This window comes from Anastrepha ludens, chromosome 6 (assembly GCF_028408465.1).
Source record: "Anastrepha ludens isolate Willacy chromosome 6, idAnaLude1.1, whole genome shotgun sequence".
In the NCBI taxonomy this organism is placed as follows: domain Eukaryota; kingdom Metazoa; phylum Arthropoda; class Insecta; order Diptera; family Tephritidae; genus Anastrepha; species Anastrepha ludens.
This window is the reverse complement of record NC_071502.1, coordinates 52086800-52106433: the sequence shown is the minus strand read 5'-3', so window position 1 is coordinate 52106433 and position 19634 is coordinate 52086800. Positions and strand designations below refer to the sequence as shown.

General features: G+C 35.0%; 2 protein-coding genes and 2 non-coding genes across 8 annotated transcripts in view; 3 read left to right on the top strand and 1 right to left on the bottom strand.

Annotated features, from left to right (window-relative positions):
* Positions 1 to 446: 446 nt before the first annotated feature.
* On the top strand, positions 447 to 7144 carry LOC128866278 (bromodomain-containing protein homolog). 2 transcript variants are annotated; one of them, XM_054106872.1, is made up of 5 exons: positions 447 to 1972; positions 2038 to 2562; positions 2820 to 3544; positions 3612 to 3916; positions 4617 to 7144. In XM_054106872.1, exons 1-5 carry the CDS (start codon positions 895 to 897, stop codon positions 6349 to 6351), a joined length of 4368 nt encoding a protein of 1455 aa, XP_053962847.1. In that variant the 5' UTR covers positions 447 to 894; the 3' UTR covers positions 6352 to 7144. The 2 variants fall into 2 exon arrangements, with proteins under 2 accessions (XP_053962847.1, XP_053962846.1); XM_054106871.1 differs by having other exon boundaries at positions 2038 to 2571.
* A 4434-nt stretch (positions 7145 to 11578) lies between these two features.
* Trnaa-ugc (transfer RNA alanine (anticodon UGC)) lies at positions 11579 to 11650 on the top strand. Its single transcript has one exon. It is a non-coding gene; the product is annotated as a tRNA-Ala (tRNA).
* A 1156-nt stretch (positions 11651 to 12806) lies between these two features.
* The window catches only part of LOC128868242 (electron transfer flavoprotein beta subunit lysine methyltransferase-like), a 120246-nt gene continuing 113418 nt past the window's right edge, over positions 12807 to 19634 (bottom strand). For all 4 annotated transcript variants that reach the window (XM_054110102.1, XM_054110100.1, XM_054110101.1 and 1 more), the window contains 3 exons: positions 14205 to 14408; positions 14010 to 14140; positions 12807 to 13788 (listed from right to left, as the gene is read on the bottom strand). In XM_054110102.1, coding sequence (XP_053966077.1) covers positions 13430 to 13788; positions 14010 to 14140; positions 14205 to 14408 — 694 coding nt within the window. In that variant the 3' untranslated portion in view covers positions 12807 to 13429. The remainder of the gene's footprint in view (positions 13789 to 14009; positions 14141 to 14204; positions 14409 to 19634) is intronic.
* Positions 13863 to 13934, top strand: Trnaa-ugc (transfer RNA alanine (anticodon UGC)). Its single transcript has one exon. It is a non-coding gene; the product is annotated as a tRNA-Ala (tRNA).

Here is a 19634-nt window from a genome sequence, read left to right as displayed (position 1 = left end):
AAGCCCAAAAGTAATATTTTATTTTTTGTATTTATTTAGTGAGTGAGGACTTTAGGTCCCCCAAGATTAGGTTTTCTTTGATAACTTCGTAAATAATTTCTTTCTCTCATTTTCCCTCGACTACCTAGTTTTATTTTAAATTCTGTATAAAAACTTATTAGCGGCATTCTATTATTTAATTATTTATTTATAATTATAAGGTAAGTTTTTCGTTCGGGGGACCCAAGTTACCCTACTTCGCCCGTTATGTTATAAAATAGACCCCGTACTCTATGAGTTAAAATATAGTAAAACAATACAATTTAAAATGCGATTCCCCTTCGATTATTTTAAGAGGTTTGTAAATAAAAAGCTATTTGGAATGCAATTTTTGGGGCACGGCATATGTTTTGCACCTTTGTAAAATAGTTTCAATATTAGGTATGGCAACACCACTATCAATTTGAACGCTGAGTGCCATTGTGCGGTTTGTTTTTCATGTTTAACGGCATATGTACATTTTCAGTAGCCATATTTTAGTTTTGGAGTTTTATTAAATTGTCCACGAAATATTTATTATTATTATTAGTACCAAAACAACGAATAATCCGAACTTGTGCAGTAATTCTTGTATCACATTTAATAACCTTTTGCTTTCGACCGTTCATCCGGTTTTCCCTTATGCGTTTCGTGTTCGTACCAGTTTGACAAGCTGCAACAGCTGTCACTTTGCGCCATTTGTATGACAGCGAATTTGCGTGTGAATCAGAGAAATACAAAACGAAGCGTAAATTAAGCGAAAAAGCTACGGAAATATAGTTGCACGCGAAAATTTTGCATATAAAATGCAAATATAGCGAACGGTTTTTGCAATAGCACCAAGCAGAATTATCAGTAACACCAACTACACATACAATGGGACTCGATTTTGATGCGATCGAGTATTGCAAGAACGTGAAGCTACAGCAAGCGCAACCGCCGTACGCGTGTCCAGTGGCCAAGTGCGATCGCAGCTACAAAACAGTGGTGGGACTCCAATACCACTTGCTTAACTATGATCATGACAATCCACAACCAATAACACCAATTATAACGCCAAACCGAAAAAAGGCGCGGAAAGCACATCACTCAACACCGAAAACACCGAAGGGAATGGGTGATGACAACGGCGCTAATGGTGGCGGTTATCAGGTGGCGAATCCCGAATCACTAGTTAGTTACAATGAAGAAGAGCAAACAGTACAATTCAATATTGATGGTAAGAGTGTTCGATTAGCTATCGATGAACCGCTGCCGTTTATTGAAGATGAGGAGTATGCTGAATTAGTGGCGCGCCGCTGTATTTTAAATGCTGATGCACCACCACTTGAAGAGAATGCGTCGTGGGCGCGTGTAAAAGTGCCTGAGGCGCGTTATCATGAAATCGAAGACTACCATGTGCCTGACGCGCCTCCACGCCCACTCGCCTATTATCGTTTCATAGAGAAATCAGCTGAAGAGTTGGATGGTGAAATTGAGTACGATGTGGATGAGGAGGATTCGGCGTGGCTAGAATGGATAAATGAACAACGTGAGAAAGCTGGCCTGAACTCTGTCAGCATAGACACTATGGAACTTTTAATGGATCGATTAGAAAAAGAGTCGTACTTTCAAGCTGCTGCTAATGGTACGCCAACTGGTGTGGAAGTTGACGACGATGCAGTGTGTTGCATTTGCATGGATGGCGAGTGCCAGAACACAAACGTGATTCTCTTCTGCGATATGTGCAATCTGGCCGTGCATCAGGATTGTTACGGTGTTCCGTACATTCCGGAAGGACAGTGGTTGTGCCGACGCTGTTTGCAATCGCCCAGTACCCCCGTGAGTTGTGTATTGTGCCCGAATGCCGGTGGTGCTTTTAAACAGACCGATCGTGGTCAGTGGGCACATGTAGTATGCGCGCTTTGGATACCCGAAGTGCGTTTCGCTAATACGGTGTTTCTGGAACCCATTGGTAAGTCAAACTGTCGATAAACAATAATTGAATCGGAAATTTAGTATTACTTTATTTTAAAACAGATTCCATTGAGACCATTCCGGCGGCGCGTTGGCGACTCACCTGTTATGTTTGCAAAGAAAAGGGTTTGGGCGCGTGCATACAGTGTCAGCGCAATAGCTGCTATGCTGCTTTCCATGTAACATGCGCGCAGCAGGCTGGTTTGTACATGACCATGGATACGGTTAAAGATGGTCACAACGACTCTTCAGTCCATGTACAAAAGTATGCTTACTGTCATGCGCATACGCCGGCGGATGCTAAATTAAAAACCAATCAAAAAGAGGTGGAAGATACACGCATGAAAATGAAGGAAGCCCGAAAAGCGCTGGCCAAAAAACGTTCGACGGCGCCCGTTGTACTCATACCAACAATTCCACCCAATCGTGTGCAGGAGATCTCGGGCATGGTACACATGCAAAAGAAGCAACAATTTTTGGATAGGCTAATAGCTTATTGGACATTGAAACGGCAATACCGGAATGGTGTGCCGCTATTGCGCCGCCTGCAGAGTCAAGGCAACAATCATGGTGTAATTCATCGAAATGGTATTGAAGGTTTGCATTTTGTTTCGCCTAGCAGCTCCTACCCCACACTAAAAGTTACTAACTGTAGTAGCGATTAACCATACAGTAACTGCTGAAGACGAAATAATTATTTTCGTAAAAAGCATACTTTTTTATTATAGGCAGAACTAAATTTCTTATAACACAACTTTTTCCGTTTTTGACATATTTAATGTTATATAACAAAAAACCAAACAGTATTATTTTAATAATATCTTTAAATTGTTTCTATTTATTAGGCTCACCTGACACAAAGGAATTGTATAAGCAGTTAAAATACTGGCAGTGCCTGCGCCAGGATTTAGAGCGTGCGCGTTTACTTTGTGAACTAGTACGCAAGCGTGAAAAACTAAAAGCTGCCTTTGTAAAAATGTGTGAGCAAGTTGTAATGCTACAAGTGAATCCACTTGAATCGGCATTGACAAAGCTACTGGATACACTCGAAGCTAAAGATACTAGTGAAATATTCCGTGAACCGGTGGACACAGTCGAAGTGCCTGATTATTTGGACATTGTGAAGCATCCAATGGATCTGGGCACGATGCGCACAAAACTGAAACAGGGTCAATACACAACGCTGGAGCAGTTAGAAATCGATTTCGACTTAATGATACAAAATTGTCTGGCTTATAATAATAAGGACACTGTTTTCTATCGTGCTGGTATACGCATGCGTGATCAAGCAGCACCACTTTTCCAACAAGTGCGTAAGGAGCTGCAACGCGAGGGTTTGCTAGATAACTCGCGTTCCGAGCACGAAGATCATGTTGAACAGGAGGTGGAGGCGGAACTAAAAACATTGCTAGAGGCGAAACCATGCGAAGAAATTGTACAAAAGTTGCTTATACTTGCGGATAAATCACAGGTTCTCAAGAATCCCGTATATCGTACGAAGAAAATCAAACAAATACGCTTGGAAATAACACGCATGCGTAAAGCTATGCAGAAAGCAAAACTTGCTGCTGTAAGTTTCGGCGCTAGGAGATATATTTATTAAAATTAATTATGCAATAATTTGTTTCTTATTACAGCGCCACTCAAATATAAGCGCGAATTCGCAAAGCGATGACGACGATGATGATGAAGATGAGCACAGTAACGAAGTTATGCTTCATACAGAAAAATTAAAACAGCCATCCGGTATACATCAACTGCAAGTGCAAAATAACTTATCAAAACGTTCGCGCAAAGTTCCCGCTAATATGATGGTAGTCGATGACGACGATACAATGGGCGAGGAGTCTAAAGAAACCGCTACCACAACAGTACAAACACCGCCATGCAGCCCCATAAAGAGTCTTAACAAAAGCGCATCACCTGTGGGTGTGAACCGAAGGTAGGCATTGCATGTATGAGTTGCATTCTTAAATAGTGGGACCAGTTGTATTGAAAAATACAATGAAGATGCCTTAAAAACTAAATTACTCGTTGAAAACGAAAAGTAGTTAAACGGCATAGCACTGTGAATAAATATCTAGAGTACCGTAAACGTTGTTGTGCACGAATGTAAAGTAGTTGCCGATACACTTGCCATAAAATCTATTGTTTTTTTTTAAGTTGACCAAGAGAATCCCTTAAAACAATTTTACAACATAAATCTTCATATGATATTCATGCCGCAACATTTACCTAATTATGTTCCGTAGATGTTTTTTATATCGTTCGGCTATTAAAATAAATACAGGAATTATCCACAGGACCAATATTTATAAAATGTTGTGCATATGAAAACTCTTTCCAACTACATTAGTTAGCAGTTTCCTATTTTTATTTATTTAGGCGGTCCAATTTATAACTGTATATAAAATCCAGGTTGCCTGTCTAAAATTTTGTTGATCTTTTTTTAAATTTCCTCTTGTGTTTTTATTCTAAGATGTAGGATGTCGCACAAAAAGTCTTGAATTAGTGTGTTTATTTACATATTTCTCACAGTGCTTTTATTAGAATAAATTGCACCATGATCTTATGCTGATCATAACACTCTCCTCTCTCTTCCATTTCATTTGTTCTGATTGGCGCGTTTGGCAACCGTCCAGAACTGCGGTTTTATTCACACGTAAAGCACAAGCAGCCCTTAAGCGACCATCTGAAATCACTACACCCGTTAAGGATGAATCCGCAGTAATGTCTGCGACGGCCACACCGATTAACAACAACTCAACCACAGGTACGGCGAGTGCTGCTGGCGCGGTGGCAGCAGCCACACTCGCCTCGTCAGCTATGACAATAAGCAATAAATTAAGTGGCAGCCATTTGCCTCCACTAGGTGCTAGTTTGGGCCTCCCAGCAGGTGTGGTGTTGGGTGCGGTAGCTGGTAAATCGCCAAAGCGAAATGCGCGTCATAAGCGACTATCAGAAATGAGACAGAGTTCATCGATGTCGCCAAAAAAATCACCAAATGCCACACTAACACCAAGTACGCCGTCATCTGTGAATGTGCCACCAAGTGTTGCGGCGTTAACGTCCACACCGAACTACGATCGTATACCAGACAGCTTTCGGGTGTATCGCGCGAACAATGAACGTGACGTCAGCGAAAGTGATGACGACGATCTAAGTGACATGTCGGGCAGTCCGTGCAGTAGTTGTTCTGGCTTTAGTGTCAGTGGGTCTGGCTCAGAGTATGATAGCAGCGATGATGACGATGACGACGAGGAGGACGACGGTGAGGATGATGGCGAGGGTGATGGCGATGGCGATGGCGATGAGGAGAGTGAAGACGATGAAGAGGTAGAGGGACGCGACGGCGATGCTGAAATGCGTGGAGTCGCTAGTGCTGGCGAGGCAGATGTTGATAGAGAAGGGGACGCTGGCGGAGGTAACGGTGAAGTGGTGAGTGCTAGCACCGATAGTGCGAATAGTGATGATTGTGCTGAGGAAAGTAACGATTGCGTAGCGAGCGATAAAGTCGAGGCAGATGCAAAAAGTGTCGCAACACGTACACCAACACCCTCGGAGAAACGTCCACGTAACGCTACACGTACGAAACAAAAGCAGAAAGCCTCAACCGAAATGAATTCGAATTCGAATGCGAATGCGAAAAATACAACAAACGCTAATGCAGCACAGACAACGTCCACCGCAAAGACAACAACGCGCTCATTCAATAAGCAAATGGTGACAAGATCGGCAACACCCACCACTAACGCGAACGCAACTAGTACACCCATCGCGAATAATGCTAGACGTCGAAAAGCGAGCCTTAACAACAAGTTGAAGTACAACAATACACACAATACACGCGGTGCTGCAGCAGCGACACCTACGCCATCCTCATCATCTAGGCCTGCATCCGCAAATGCAGATTTAATGACTGAAGGTGCGGATGGGGACACCGAAGAGGCGGCGGCGACGGCTACATCAACCACTTTGCTAAAGCCACCACTTGAGCCGCTGCAGCTGGTGTGGGCCAAGTGCCGTGGTTATCCCTGGTATCCAGCGCTCATACTCGACCCCAAGACACCGAAGGGTTTTGTCTACAACGGTGTGCCCTTGCCGGCACCGCCGCCCGATGTGCTTGCTTTGCGCAAAAACTACACCGAAGATGTGGTATTTCTGGTATTGTTCTTCGATGTAAAACGCACCTGGCAATGGCTGCCGGCAAATAAACTCGAAATATTGGGCATCGATAAGCGACTAGATCAGCAAAAATTGGTAGAGTCACGAAAGCCGACCGAACGGAAAGCAGTGAAAAAGGCTTACCAAGATGCGTTACACTATCAGAGTCAAGTTTCCGATCTGGAGGGTCAAGGGCCGGACCCGATAATGTGAGATGGTGCAATTGCGGTTGGCATGTGGAGGAAAGCACGCCGTAAACGCTGAAGCGAACCAGAAATGGAGATGTTGGCGCCAACCGTGTAGCTGCACATACTTATAAATATACATATATAAATAAATATACTTCTAAAGCGAGAGTTATGCATGTATACATATGTATGTATGCCTCTATTTTTAATTGCTGGTTTTTTAGTTATATAAGTTTATACATATGTATTTGATTGACGTTTACCTTTGCTACATAAGTACGAGTATACATCCCCTTACATACCATATATGCTGTAATATAATTTTATATTTTGCTAACTTAACCTAATATTAAGTCTTGAAAAATTTGCCTTCATTGCAATTTGCACCGCTGTATTTTAGGCAATCCTAAGCATATAAAATTTATAAAATCGTAATTTGTAATTTGGTTTTCATTTTCATGGTTTTCACTTAGCACTCGAAATGTGAATTCTCAAAAATTGACTATCTTGCAGTGTTCGCTTTACTATTTGCTACAACGCACGCATGCACTGCGTTATGCCACTTATTGTATGTATGTGTGTATGCATGCTTGTTTTCACACAACATTCTCGACTATTCAAAGCGCTTTGAGGGCTAATTTTCAAAATAATTTCTAGCCAAACAAAACTTTCCTCAACTTAAAGTTTGGAAGAGTTCTCTTTAGGCGTATTTGGCTGTTGTCATTTGAAGATTGAAGAACGAAGAACATTTGTTGTTTGCTAGATTTAAAGCAATGTGCATGGCAGTGAACAATAAATTTTGTTGCTAAAATAAAACTCACTCAACTCAAACCAGTATTTTACCGAGCTACCGCTGAGATGGATATTAACCAATATAAAGAGTTCATTTTGTTTGCGCGGTTTGCTTAAATTAAAATCAAAAACTGCATATTATGATTTTTTTGTAGTTTGTTCCGTTTTTCATTGCATGCATATTTGCATTTATCAAACTCAACTGCATGATACAAATATTTTCGCGTTATTTTTCTCACTTTTGTTTCAGATTTTTCTTTCACAAATTTGATAGTTTGGAATTTCGACGAAAATAATGCAAACTGAAAACAAAAATTACAAAATTAAGATTAAATTACAAAATTAAATTTACACTTTTAAAATAAGTGTTTTCCAAAAAAGTAAAAGCATATGTAAAATAAATTAATACTAAAACTGATAACATAAACTAAACAAAGTGTTAAAAATGTTAAGCCTAGTGCATAGCAACAAACAAGTTTGTTGCTGTAATGTGTAATGGTTAATATTTTTGGTTTTGTTTATTGTTTTCTATAATTTGCGGTAGCGTACAGATTGTTTCAAAATTTTGCCCTCGCTTTACCTTTCACATTGAAAATAAGAAATAATGGCAAAATGTGTGTGGTTAGACGCGTTTATATAAACACTTATACAAACTCTAAGTTAAGTTTTAATTCTTAAATAAAATTAGTTAGTTTTAAGCGATAAATAATGTAAAATAACAAAAAAATAATAAATAGAAATCTCATTAAAAAAAGAAGAAAAAAAAATAATCATGTCAACATAAATTTGCGTCACGAGATAGCACGAAAAAAATATGTATTATGATTTTTACTATATCTTTTTTGTGTTACATCGATTAAACCTAGCATTTCAGAATTGCATTAAATTTTAGAATGCATAATGAATGATTACAAACAAACACCCACACACACTCAACACACACAAATAGCAGGTTTGTTTAACTATAATAATTACGATTATATTTTCTTTTATTGGCATCATTATTGTACTTGAACATGCTAATTTCGAAATTGATAGTTTTTTTAATTATTAACACGGATGAGAAAAAAATAAATAAATGCGTTAATGCAACAGAATAAAACTCACAGACAACACTCATAAAAAAAATAAAGAAAAAAGAATAAATGTTAAAAATATAAAGTATTGTTATCGTGATTATTTTTGAAAAGTTGGGGATGCTGAAATGAAAATATAGCAGTGAAAAATAGATTTTATGCTAAAAATTGCTCTTTTGTCTTAAAAAACCAAACTCATAAGCAGTATTTTTCATAAGCCACCCCTGATGAGTACATACATACATTAATCAATCATCGAAATAATTAATTGCACGCGCACATAAATAGGCTATGAATAATATTACTGCGTTCATTTGCAATGCCAGTTTTAATGTATGTACATATCGCACCCTAAATACAAAAGGGTCACAACTCAAAATGTACTTCTGTTCAAATATGAACGAGACGTTTTCAATAAAACGGTCCGCGGATGACATATGGCAAAAATAAATTTTTTGTTTTTTGGCAGGACTGTTATAAGCTTACATGGCAAATTTCAGCGTGATATGTCACATAGTTTGTTTTCTGTGCTACTGTAAACAAGTCAAGCTCGAGTGTGGAAAATTTTGAGTTGTGCCCCTTTTCTATTTAGGGTGCGATATATATGTATATGTGTAGATGGTGAAACTGCAGAACTCTTTCTCTGTGAAAGTGCATCTCTCGCAGCAGGCGAAGATTCTCACACCTAGACGGTGCGACTGTTAGTCCACTAGTTATACGGAGCAAAAAGCCTGAGGAGGTACTTGAATTACACCTCAACCTCAAATTCTTATTATGAGCTTGCGGTTCAGCAAAATAGAATACATCAGAAATGGACTGCGACTTCTATAGCCCAATTATACTATGCACAAGTTCTCTCTAAAATTTATTTTAACTTGTTTTAAGATGGCAAAAGAAAAATGAAATAATTTTCGAAAAGATATGAGCTCAGCCTACAGTTTCAAAATTGTTCATTGTATGTGATTTTTGGAAAATGCTCTGTTTTAGTATTTGAATTTGAGGCTTTTCACAAAAACCAGCTGCCGTTCGGAGGAAGACACATTTCAAGGAGGTAACGCTAGAACTTCACGCCTTGTGTTCCAAACGCATTAACTTTTAGCACTTTTTTCAGCTGTAAGGTTTGTCAGCTGAATAAAGTGCTGAACGCCTCAGCGCTGCGAAAGTTTGATGTGGAGTTCTAGTATAAGCGCCGGTAAATTAATCTACATATAGCTTTCTAATATAATACATTGAGTCCGCCTAAATTGATTTTTAATGAACAATTAGCAAGCTGTCGCCCATTTTTTGGAAAAGTATTATTTTCCTTTAGTTTATATACCGACGTATTTCGACGCCAGCGCGACATGACGAGTATGTATGTAATATTTTCAAGATAAACGCCTGCTCTACTTGTCATTTATAGTCCTAACAAACCCGGTTTATACTTATACATTCTGGAGGTTAGCGTGTTCAGCGTACACGCAGAAAAGGTTTTTAAAAATGGTCTTATTACATTCTGTTACATTCCACAATTAATTTTTGAGTATACATATTAAAACTAAATACCTCACGGTGTTAAAATTCTAATATGAGTATATACAAGGTGGTGCAAACTTAATCATAAATTTTGTTTCTGAGTAACTTTTTACCCGTCCCGGTGGTCTAGAGCTCGAAAATTTAGGGTATTTTCAGGATTTTTTTTTTACAATAAAAAAAATTAAAAAAGGTATTATACTTTTTATTTAACTTCTTTTACATACAATTTTTTTTTAATTTTAAAAATGGCGCTGAAGTTGACCCTCCCGTAAAATTGGACCTGGACGGTGTTGTCCATTTTGGCTCTTCTATTTATCTGAAACACAAAAACCAAAAAAATTATCAATTAGTATGACTGTATCTATGTTTCTATGTACTAGAATAAAAAAAAAGTTGAAAAAATGGCGCGGTTTTGATTTTGACACTCTAAAAATCTTTTTTTTCAGTTTTTAATAAAATAATACGAAATAATTGAAATAATAATATAATTCTAGTACGGGCGATAGCCACCATTGATGTTGTGCACAACATATTAAAATTTCAAACGATTCGGTTGAATAGTATTGTTTTTTTGACAACACCAGGCCGAAAAAAGTAGATAGTTTGGAGATGAATGAGTTTAAAGTTTGATGTACAGGAGCGCGAACCGCTCTCTACCTAAGTAGTAGGCTGTAGAAGCTATAATATTGAGAATTTCCGCATGAAAATGTCACCTTTATTCTTCAGATACTATATTTTCGAAATATCGAAAAAACAAAAAATCGATTTTTTTTGAAATTTCTAGACCTCCGGGACAACTTAATAAAAAAAAAATTATTCCGAGTGATGGAAATCTTTATTTTGATCTTTACGCGTTCCATTGCTTGTTTGTCTAGCTGAGCTGTCTAGTATCACAAGTGTCAAATGTGATTGACGATAGGATGATTAATTTTGCGCCACCTTGTATTATGAAATTGAGTTCTTTTAAACAAAATATATTTGCCATTTACTTCCTGCAAATTCCTTTTTCAATACATATAGTATTTATAATGAAAGGCAGGACTGCAGAAAAAATTTTACGCATAAAAACCACTATGCATAATCACAACTAATTTGGAACTAAATACATAGGAATAGCGTTTGAATCATCAAAAACACATTAAAAAATTGTGTTTTGTTGACTTTTGAACAAATTGCATGTGAACGTTCATACGAAACATACCAACTTACTTTTTTATATTGCCAAAGGATTTAAAAAATAATTGATCCCCATACTCAAATTATGTGACTAAGCTATTTTTTAAGCAAACTTTATTTCCATACATCCTTATATAAACTAAACGCTCCTCTTTAGATGGTTCCAAGTTCCAAAAAAATTCACCAGCAAATTGAACCACAAGATAAATATATGTAGTAAAATCTCCAAACCAAGGTATGTAAATATGTATGTATGTATGTATGTATGTATGTATATGTATATCAAAATGCTTTGAAATTTCTGGACAATTTAAGTTTTATTCAAATATAATTTTTTTAATACGAAAAATGCAACAACTCTAAACTATATTTGATGCAATTCATTCCTTTTTATTTACATTCCTATTTATGTGTACACACTTATATTTATGTACATCTATGCATACTATTACAGAATTGTGCTGGTGCTAGCACACCGGCCATGTGCTCGACTCGTGCTTTCAACTGTCATGTAATTAAAAATTCAACATGACAGTGGGTGAACAAATAACGAGTACTTAATGAACTCCATAACTAGCATTTATTTATGTATGTATTTATGTGCTCGGATACTTTTCATTAGTCAAGCATTAATATTGTTTATAAATTTGACAGCAGATAAGAAGTTTGTAATTGTGCGGGTGTGTGATAGAAGGGGATGTAGCTCAGTGGTAGAGCGTTCGCTTTGCATGTGAAAGGCCCCGGGTTCGATCCCCGGCATCTCCAAGTCGAATTTTTTGGATTTTTGAAAAAAAAAATTATTTTAAAATCTTATTCCTTAAAATTGATGGTACTAAAAAACAAAATTATATTATTTAAAATGTTCAACTAAGAACAAGGAAATGTCTACTAAAGGTCCCTATTAGCAAGCGTGCCACGAAATTTTTTTCGAAAAGGGTTTTGTACAAAATCCTCTTAATGTAAAAAAAAATTAAATCCAAAACACAATGGCACAAATAGGTATTTGCACGCATGAAAAAAAAATACCTCGATTTCACTTGTTTTCAGGAAATTTTTCGAAAATCCTTTTGCAATCCCTATAGATATAAATATGAGCTGACCCATTCTCAATTACTTTAGTGACTCTGTACTTTTTCGATTAGGGCCAAATATTTTCCATTTGTTTTTATGTCAAATTTAAAATATAATTTTTTTTTACTAATAATTTATATATAAGAAAAGTGATTGCTAAAAAAATTATCTTCTCTCAATGGTAGTTGAAAATTAAAATCTACTTTGCCTGGACAAATATTAATTTTTAATTCCCCTGCTTAAGGCCGCAGAGGAAAATGCTAAGAAAACGGACGGTTTGATCGTAAATTATTGTTTGCTTTATTTAATAATGTGTATGATTCTTTAGAATTACATAAAAAGGCGATTTTTATAGAGTTATTTAATGATTTAAGGTAGTTTAAAGAAATCGGGCTCCAGTCTTCTTGAATAATATGAATATATCCTTACCTTCAAATTGTTTTCGACTCTGAATTTGAACCCCAAATCGCCCCTACGCCCTTGCACGCATATCCATTAGAATTATCTTCTCCCACTTTCATTAAAATTTAAGAGATTGAAACCCCCATAAAATTATAAATTTTTGAAAAAAAATATATATATTTTTAATATTTTATGTTATATTTTTTTTATTAAATATTTTCATATGGAATCTAAATTCAAAGATTTTCAATTTCTTTTTAACACCACATAATTCTCAAACAATTTTTTTTCAAAAACTTTCTACAATTTTTTTTTTCTAAAAAAAAATAAAAACTTTTCAGATAAAATCTAACATTCTTCCTTTTTTTAATAATTAAAGCAATACATAACTTCTTTTTTTTGTATTTTTTGTACTTTTTTTAAACAGCGTTTTTTAAATTCTCGTATGCAAATTTGTTTCATTAAAACTTTCCACTTTGTTCAAAGATTTTTTATTTTTTTCAACCACATAATTCTCAAACAATTTTTTTACGCTTTTTAGTTAATTATTTACAAAAGAAAATTTCTGAATTTTTTTACAAGTTTATTAAAAGTTTGCAGATAAAATGTAACAGTTCCCCTTTCTTTTAATAATTATAGTAATACATAAGTTTTTTTTGTCCTTTTTTGTTTTTAAAACAGCGTTTTTTAAATTCAGGTATACAAATTTGTTTCATTAAAATTTTCCACAAACACTTTAACTCACACAATTTATTTCGAATTTCTTGTAGAATTTTTCGCTTTACTATTGCCTCTAAGTAGAAATAAATATTGTACGCATGCCCTAAGGCAGGTAGTAGCAGTAGAACAAAAACAACAAGATCAATGAGTTTTGTTTTTGATTTGGTCCCTAGAATGTCAATATCTATAAACAAATTTTGACAGTTTAGAGTATTTTAAACAAAATTTGATCATTTAGGGACCAAACAAATACAAAAAAATGAAAACGGCTCTACTGTTACCAACTCGTACTCGTATTTTCCCTAACGAGTTAATTTTAATAGATACCGTTATACATTTTTGACACAACTTTTACTTCAATTCCCAGACATTAACAAATCGAAAACCATTATTCTCAATGCAGCCACTTTCTGCTAATTCATATTTAGCTAAACGTCTCATAAGTCGTCGTCTGTCCGCAGTCAAGCCATGCCGCCCTGGATCCCCAACGAGTATTTGTTTTCCCGCATTGCGTAGACTTTTCAACCAAGGCTGCAAAACGGCGGCAAATTCTTCATCGTAGAAAACATCTCCCAATAAAATCAAGTCTTCCTTTATCAGATGTGGCGCTGTTGATGTCGACGCCGCTATTAAATTGTGAGTGCAAATGTGCAGAAGTGTGGAGTTTACCTCATTCAATTGAGCGTTTAGTACAGCAGCATAACCAGCGACTAAAAAATTGAAATGTGTTAAAGAGAGAAAATATAAAGAAGAGAAATGCGCACTTGGACAAAGTATTAATATAGGGGATGTAGCTCAGTGGTAGAGCGTTCGCTTTGCATGTGAAAGGCCCCGGGTTCGATCCCCGGCATCTCCAAGTCGAATTTTTTGCATTAAAATTTATTTTTTATTGATAAAAAAATAATATATAATTTTAGTTTGCAACAATTACCTTCGTCAATGTCATTTGCTACAACATATTTTGCATTGTGCATCAGCGCAGCCACCGCACTTGCGCCACAACCACTGCCTACGTCTAGCACCGATTTGCCAGTTACTAACGATGGATTGTCCAGAATGAAACTGTAAGTAAATACGAGAGTGCACGATACCATTGAAACGCTACGTATAAGTAGGGTAAACAAACCGACTAATTGCCTGACCACCGGGCCAATAAAACGCCCAAAAAGGATCACCTTTAAATAATTTCGCGCTGTGAACTGCGGGAACAGGTTCGTGAAAGAGACGACATTCGGGAGTAATGAGATAGAGTGCAATCTCCGGTGTTAAATGATCACGTGAAATTTTGGTCTCTTTGATAATTATGCGCTCGATGTCGTTTCTATTTATTCTATAAAACGGACAGAGAAATTAAACGAATGCCTGTGTATATTTGCATATGTACGTGGTTATGTATTGTATAACAATTTGGAAAATTTAAAATTTTTTTTGTATTTTTATGTAGAATAATAAAATAAAAAACATTTTTCTAATAGCGGTCGCCCCTCGGCAGGCAATGACAAACCTCCGAGTGTATTTCTGCCATGAAAAAGCTCCTCATAAAAATATGTGCCGTTCGGAGTCGGCTTGAAAACTGTAGGTCCCTCCATTTGTGGAACAACATCAAGACGCACACCACAAATAGGAGGAGAAGCTCGGCTAAACACCTAACAGAAGTGTACGCGCCAATTATTTATTTTTATTTTTAATAAAATAAAAATCACCTGCGGTTATAAGGAAGTCACAAATACCACATGAAATAAAAAATCATCGCATAAACTGTTTAAGCCATTCGTTATATTTTCCAAAGGATACTTAACATGTACAGATATATAGATATTAATTTTAAAATAAATGCAGAGTAGTGAAGAATTGACCAAAGAATTTGACGTTACTTGAATATACCATAAGAACACAAGAACTTAATTGCGCTGGTCTTATTTGGAATATAGTAAAGACGTGGCAAACTAATTCTACGGTACTTGTGCTCATCTTAAAATTATAGGACTGAAAATTAAAGGACTGAAAACTTAATATGACTATGCTTTTTCTAAATTTTACAAACTGGTACCGCACAAAAACATTAAATAAAAAAAATATTTTTAATTCTAATTTAATTTTATTTGAATCAAAAAACCCAAACTAAAACAAGCAATGAAAATGGGAGTGTGAAACGTAACTAAGACGCAATCGCCAAAAAAGCTAAAAGTACCTCTCAGCGGTTATTTAATATTACTTATGTATATATTTTTATCATGGTGCTACGCCAGCAAAAAATGCTAAGGGATTTTCGCAATTTTTCTTATTATTGAAATCCTTTTTAGTGCCATTGCCGTTTAGAAAATATTTTCTCTACAAGATATAATCTTAATATCTTTGATTTCAGAAATGCTAAGCGTTTCCACAGAAATAATTTGAAGTGCTGTTTTATGTTTATATTTGAGCAGTGACCGTATTCAATATTTTTGTAATTTCATGTATTGCTTTGAAAATTAAATTATATTTTGGGTGGTTTTTTATTTGTTAGATTCTAAAATAAAATTAAGCTCAGAGTTTTATTTTTTTGCTAGTTATTTTAATAGTTTTTGTTTGCTTTTACAATAAATTTTTGTCTCAATATGATCAACGATTAGTAATTGCATCATTAAAGTAAACAAAAATATTTTTATTTTCGAAAAAAAGAAACCTAAAAAAATAACTTTTATTTTCCAAGCAAAAAAAAAAATTTAAATAATTTTTTTTTATAGTAGTGTTTTTTAATATAACTTAAATAAATTAAAATTATTATATGCACCATTTTTCCTTCGGTATGATGTTTTTAGTTGAAATTTGAAAAATAATCAGATTGGGTGAGTGTTGGCCACAGACCGCTGGTTAAAATTTAATTTTTTTTCGCGATTATTTCTGAAAAGCCTTTTTTAACTTTGTTGGAGTATACATTTTATAGAAAGAACACAAAATTGCGATATCTTTTGACAATTCTGCATTAACGAAAGTGTATTGGAATTGGTTTTATTTGACAATAATTATTATAACTTCTATATCAAGTGGACATTCTAATAGATTACACCGCTCTGTACATTTGATATTATTAACCTCAAATATCTCTCCTTACACATCCGAAGAGCTTCGTCTTCGCACGAAGTGCATTTTAAGTAATGTAAAGGCACTTGCACACATAAAGTTTGCTGCTTAAGTCTTTGTTAAACGTGCACGTGCATGTGCATAGCAAAGAATAACAAATAAAAATACAATTTGCTAAAATAGTGTACATACACCTGTGATAATGGCATCAATTATTGTTAATAAATCTTATACTAATAGACGAGAATTGCAAATAAAGTGAAAAAATATTTGGAGAGAATAGAACCAAAATTATTTCCGAACCCTGAAAAGAACAAATCTTTGCGTTTGGCATTGCTTTCGAACTACAAAGTGCAGGGATTTATATTAGAATTGAATTTCCTATATGTTTTTAGATATGAAGTGCCAGATTCATTATTTCTTTAGATCAAAATGGCGCATTGAAAATCCTTCTGTAAAATAAATTGCAAATGTATGTCATGTACATTGGGGAAGTCGACACACTGAGCTGTTCATTAAGTGGAGAAACCTTAAAAATATCACTTTTAACTCTCTACCGCACATGCAGTGCGCAATTGACTCACACCGATGAAGAGTTTTCTACTCATTTTAATTAGTTATACAGTTTAAAGATAAAAAATAGTTCTTTGTCCGGTTAACTTGTATGGGTCGCACCACTGTGAGCGGTTATCATAAACCATGCAATTGTTTTTCTTTTTTAGAATTTGTCATTTCCAGATAATTACTTGCAGAAATTGTATATTTATGTTAAATTAAAGGAAGAAGTATTATAATTGTCTGCACTAAAATTGTACCACAAAAAACTTGATTGCATAGTTACAGTTCAGTTTTGCCTAAAAGTAATTTACAAAAAAATTTACATTTGTAAAACGGCTATCACTGCTAAATAACATTTTCTGTTGGGCTAGCAAAGATTAGTTAACTACTTCCTAAAAGTGAGTTAGAGCGCTTCGATGCAAAAACATATTCAAAAGAATTTATTTGTTTAAAGAATTATAGTTAGTTTTACTCAGAAATTATAATTCTCCCTTGAAAAAAAAAAATACAAAACAATTTATTTAAAATTTCATAAAAAATATCTTCACGCATATACACTAAAATTAATGAACCTCAAACTACGCATTATGGCAATAATGATGATGTAAACTTGAGTTCACTAATATTTTTCGAGAGTGACACGTATTAATCAAAGATATTTTGTGGATGACTGTATGCTTGGCAAACGCAATTCTAATTTGTACCTTATTTATATTTAACTCCTAGTTTCTGTCAATAGAGTTTAGTGACAGCCGATAATCTTTACTTATTTGTTATAATATAATAGCTGTATGGTTTTACGCGCATCTGTATCTGCGTCTTCAGAGTTCAGCAAGAAGTTTTCAAATATGCTTTTTCCAATAATTATGACAAAAATGAAAAATGTGTATGTGAAATATTTTTCAGCAAGGGTTGAATTCAATGTAAATTGAAGGAAATTCTGCTTCAAATATATTTGTCGAATTTGCTCAAACAGGTGGGCGTGGCAATTTGAAATCTTGTGCATACACTTCTGAAATAAATATAATACGATTAGAAGAGAGAAAAAAATTGCGAATCAAAACAAAAGAAAAAAAAATTGGAGCAAAAGGTATAAAATTTCTGCGTGGGTAAGTACATACATATGCTGTGCTTTTCGCCATTTTTCGCTAGATGGTTCCAGTACTAAGCACTAGATAAGATTTTTTGCTAAAAATAGACAGATTTATAATACACTAAGCCTGGATTTTTGAGCATATACAGAATATAACCACAGCGTTTCACTGGTGAATTGGGAATTCTTCATAAATTTGTTCTCGATAAAAAATATCAGGTTTTATGCCAAGTTCTCCTCATTTCTGGTAAGTTCTGCTTTCATTCGAATATAATTGCGGCTAATACTCATCGAATGTTCTTAAAAGCTTACGGTGAGATTGTAATTAGTGAAAGAACGTGTCGAAAGTGAGATGAACGCGTTGTTGTTTTTTTTTGTGTAGCAGCATAAACATTCCCCATACATATACGCTGTTGAGGTGACAGTCCTTGGCCGGCTATAAATCCGAGTCGTTCCGGATACGTAGAACTGACTGCCTTGGAAACACATGACCGGATGAATGCGTCAAGGGTAGTGATTTCATGTCGCAGACCAGTATAAAGGTGGGGAAAATGAGTGGGAAACAATACATGATAATTCGAAACCTGAATTTGTCATTACATTTTCAAAATAACGATTTTCTTTCAAATAAATTTTGAAATGTTTTAATTTAAACAAAGTAAGTACGTAGTACATTGTTTGAAAAAATAAAGTCAATTAGAAAATAAGTAATCTGTCCGCCGAGTTTGAAAATGGGACTTGAGAAAAACGCCTTTAAAGTTTCAAGAGCGGCTCGGGGACGTGGAGGCAAAAACGAGAATTGAAACTATTGAAGAACTTTTTCCACTATAGGATCACCAGATAACTATGGGGCTTAAGCCAAAGTATTGTTTAAGCAAAAAAAAAAAAATACTTCTTCAAAATCCTTAAGGGGGTATTCTAGTCTAGAAATTTGAAAAAATTGAATTTTTTTTTTCAAAATTCGATAGTTTAAGTATTCAAAAATATCTCCCTAAAAGGATTTTTCAAAATTCTAATTATTTTCGAAGTTGAACTATTTTAGGACGCGACAGCTAGACTGGTTTGAGCGGACGGCGAACTTCAAACGTGTTTTTCTCGAAACTACTTCTTTCGATACGGTGGGCACGATATCTCAAGTTCTAATCAACCGATTTGCTTGAAGTTTATCGTGAATATTCTTTAAATATATCTCTATCACATGACGCCCGAAAAACTAGAAATTTCATTTTTTTAATATGTGTAAACAATTCGAGAAAGCTTGAAAATTAGGGAAAAATCGACTTCAATTTTTGAGTAGCCGCCATTTATGAATAAAAAATTTTTCCCTTTTTTTCTGCGCCATGCGATAATGACATTCATATTAATTAAGAATTTGTCATCTTTTTTTTCAAATGACCACAAAGGTAGAAATCGTGACGACGAGGACACTGTCTTTTGTTTTCCCGTTCGACTTCAAGGACGCATAATTCCATGAATTTTTTTTTTTTTTTAATTCATTTTGTGTGCTCTTAATATATAAATAAATAAATGATAAAAAAAATGGATAGTAAAAATATCAATAGCTTTTTTTTATTCACCGTCAAAAAATGCTGGAAGTTCGGGCCTCTAGACTAGAATACCCCCTTAATACATTTTGTAACTTTCGATGTTTCTTAATTATACACCCGTTATTAATTATGTAGCAAAAATTAACTTTATTTTGGATAAACTATTTACTAATATATTCTATATTTTCCTATTTCCAATTTAGATGCAGTAGCAACTTTTGCGCCCCTGCCCACTCACACCAGAGCACTCTGCTTATTCACTTTTAAATATGCCAATAAATTCGAACTTTTCGGT